General features: G+C 59.2%; 1 protein-coding gene across 1 annotated transcript in view; it reads left to right on the forward strand.

Annotated features, from left to right (window-relative positions):
• Window positions 1-2,923, forward strand: part of COL9A2 (collagen type IX alpha 2 chain) — a 16,141-nt gene that overhangs the window by 10,861 nt on the left and 2,357 nt on the right. Inside the window, exons 20-25 of the mRNA XM_033519644.1 lie at window positions 715-786; window positions 868-903; window positions 1,059-1,103; window positions 1,243-1,275; window positions 2,086-2,232; window positions 2,637-2,699. Coding sequence (XP_033375535.1) covers window positions 715-786; window positions 868-903; window positions 1,059-1,103; window positions 1,243-1,275; window positions 2,086-2,232; window positions 2,637-2,699 — 396 coding nt within the window. The remainder of the gene's footprint in view (window positions 1-714; window positions 787-867; window positions 904-1,058; window positions 1,104-1,242; window positions 1,276-2,085; window positions 2,233-2,636; window positions 2,700-2,923) is intronic.

Here is a 2,923-nt window from a genome sequence, read left to right on the forward strand (position 1 = left end):
TGTCCCCAAAGCCAGGCAGGGACACAGGGGATGCTCTGAGCTGTCCCTAAATCTGGTGAGTTGTCTCCAAAGCTGGGCTGGGACACAGGACATGCTCTGAGCTGTTCCCAAATCCAGGCTGGGACACAGGGAATAATCTAAATTGTCTCCAAAGCCACTCTGGGACGTGTGGGATGCTCTGAGCTGTCCCTAGAGCCAGGCTGGGGCACGGGGGATGCTCAGCCCCAGGGTGGGGGATACCAAGCCTGGATCAGCGGGACACAGCCAGACCTCCCCCTTTGATCCCGGGGTCAATCCCATGCTTGTCATGCTGCTGAGGTATTAGGGAATAGCTCAGGGATTAATGGGACCACGCTGGGTTTGCAGCCCCAGCCGGGACAGGAATTTCCTCCCGTCCCAGGAGAGTGGGGAGGCCGCCCAGCCCATCTCCAGAGCTTTCCTGCACAGGAAAAACAGCCAAAAAAAAAGGGTTTTGGTGCTTTTCCTGGGGACAGGAATCCATCCCTGGAAGGTCACTGCTCTTGGCATGGTTTCTCCTTAGCTTTGTGCCTTGTCCCCCCTCAGAGCTGGGACTTAGGGGAGGTTGGGTTGTTGGGATCAGCCGAAGGATGGGGAGCTGCCCGTGCACCTCAACGCCTTGGGGAGAATTCCCTGCTGGGTAAAATCCTTTCCATTGTCTCCTCACTCATTTTCTCATATTCCTGGGATTTCCAGGGGCTGAAGGGCGAGCAGGGCCCACCAGGCATCCCAGGACCCCAAGGCTTGCCAGGAGTCAAAGGAGACAAGGTGACAGCTCCAGGGACAGCAGGGTGGCTTCTTGGGGATGCTGCTCTGCGCTGAGCTGATCCTGTTTTTCCCTTTTCCCAGGGCTCTCCAGGGAAAACAGGCCCCAAAGGCAGCATTGTGAGTACATCCCAGGGGTTTAACAGAGCTGGGTTTAACACTGGCTCCAGGAACCTTCTCCATGAATTCTCCATGAATTCCCAGAGGGTTTCCAAAGCTGCAGAGGGTGGGGGTGACTTTGGGAATGTTCCCATCTCTCCTTGCCTTTCCTTTAGGGAGATCCGGGTGTCCACGGCCTGGCAGGGCTCAAGGGAGAGAAGGTGGGTGCATTCAAATGATTCCTGGGAATGCTGGGGGATCCCTTCCCATGCTGGGGGATCCCACCTGGCCTTAAATCCCAGCTCCATCCCTAAATTCCTGCTGTGTCCTCATTGCCTTTCCTGTGTCCTCTGTCCCCAGGGGGAATCAGGAGAGCCAGGACCCAAGGGACAGGTGAGTGAGGGGGGGGTTTGGCACCAAGGGGACCCCACAACTTGAGAGGATTTGTGGGATCCTCAGCCAGAGTGGATCCTCCTGGCTGAGGTGCTGGTGATCCATGGAGCTGCTGGGTGCTGAGGGAACGTTTTCCCCTGGAGATGGGGGCCAGTGAGCACAATCAGCCCTGGGTATGGGCTCAGCTCCTCTTTGGGGTTAAACTGTGAATTGAGGCTCAGCCTCTAGGCTCTGCCCTGGGTTCAGGATCAGCCCCATTTGGGATCCAGCTCTGGATTCAGGCTCAGCCCCATTTGGGATCCAGCCCTGGGTTCAGGCTCAGCCCCAGTTTGGGATCCAGCCCTGGGTTCAGGCTCAGCCCCATGTGGGATCCAGCCCTGGCCCCAGTTTGGGATCCAGCCCTGGGTTCAGCCCTAGCTCCATTTGGGATCCAGCCCTGGATCCAGGCTCAGCCCCGTGTGGGATCCAGCCCTGGATTCAGCCCTAGCCCCATTTGGGATCCAGCCCTGGGTTCAGCCCTAGCCCCATTTGGGATCCAGCCCTGGGTTCAGGCTCAGCCCCATTTGGGATCCAGCCCTGGGTTCAGGCTCAGCCCCATTTGGGATCCAGCCCTGGGTTCAGCCCTAGCCCCATTTGGGATCCAGCCCTGGATTCAGCCCTAGCCCCATTTGGGATCCAGCCCTGGATTCAGCCCTAGCCCCATTTGGGATCCAGCCCCGCCTGTGGTTTTTGGGAGATTTTGGGCTCTCGGGGTGCAGCCCCGGGACAGGCTGAGCCCCTCATGCCCCTGTTCCTCCATCCCTCCTCCAGCAAGGCATCCAGGGAGACCTCGGCTTTCCGGGCCCTTCGGGGGATGCCGGAGCGCCGGGAATTCGGGGTTATCCCGGCCCGCCCGGCCCGCGGGGGCTCGTGGGGGAGCGCGGAGTGCCGGGAATGCCGGGGCCAAGGGGCACAGCCGTGAGTATCCCGATCCCACATCCCTCCTCGCCCTCCCGCTGCCCCAGCTCTGCAGGAATGTCCTCTCCTTCCCACCCAATCCCTCTGGGAATGAGGGGCTGGGAGGGGTGGGATCCTGCCTTCCTGGGGAAGAATTCTGTCTTTCCCGCTGTGTATGGCACCCATAAACCGTCCCTATATAAAACAGCCAGCAGCAGCAGGGGTTTGCAGGGTTGGGATTTTTCCCTAAAAAAACATTTTGGACTCAAATGCCATGAGCAGGATGCACGGAGCGAGCTGAGCATGGAGCACTTGCACTGGGGCAGAATGGGGAGGAGCAGGGTGGGAAGGTGACCTGGGATTGGGATTTGGGTTGGGAATGGCTTTGGGAGGGGACAGAAGGAGCGAAATTCCCTTCCTGGCAGGGCCGGGATGCTGGGGACCAGCACATCGTGGATGTGGTGCTGAAGATGCTGCAAGGTGAGGGCTGAGTGGGGCCCCATGGATCCATCCCATGGATCCTATCCCATGGATCCATCCCATGGATCCATCCCATGGATCCATCCCATGGCATCCCATCCCATGGATCCCTCCCATGGATCCTATCCCATGGATCCCTCCCATGGATCCATCCCATCCCATCCCATCCCATCCCAATTCCATCCCATCCCATCCCATCCCATCCCATGGATCCCATCCCATCCCATCCCAT

This window comes from Parus major, chromosome 23, assembly GCF_001522545.3.
Source record: "Parus major isolate Abel chromosome 23, Parus_major1.1, whole genome shotgun sequence".
Classification (NCBI taxonomy): Eukaryota; Metazoa; Chordata; class Aves; order Passeriformes; family Paridae; genus Parus; species Parus major.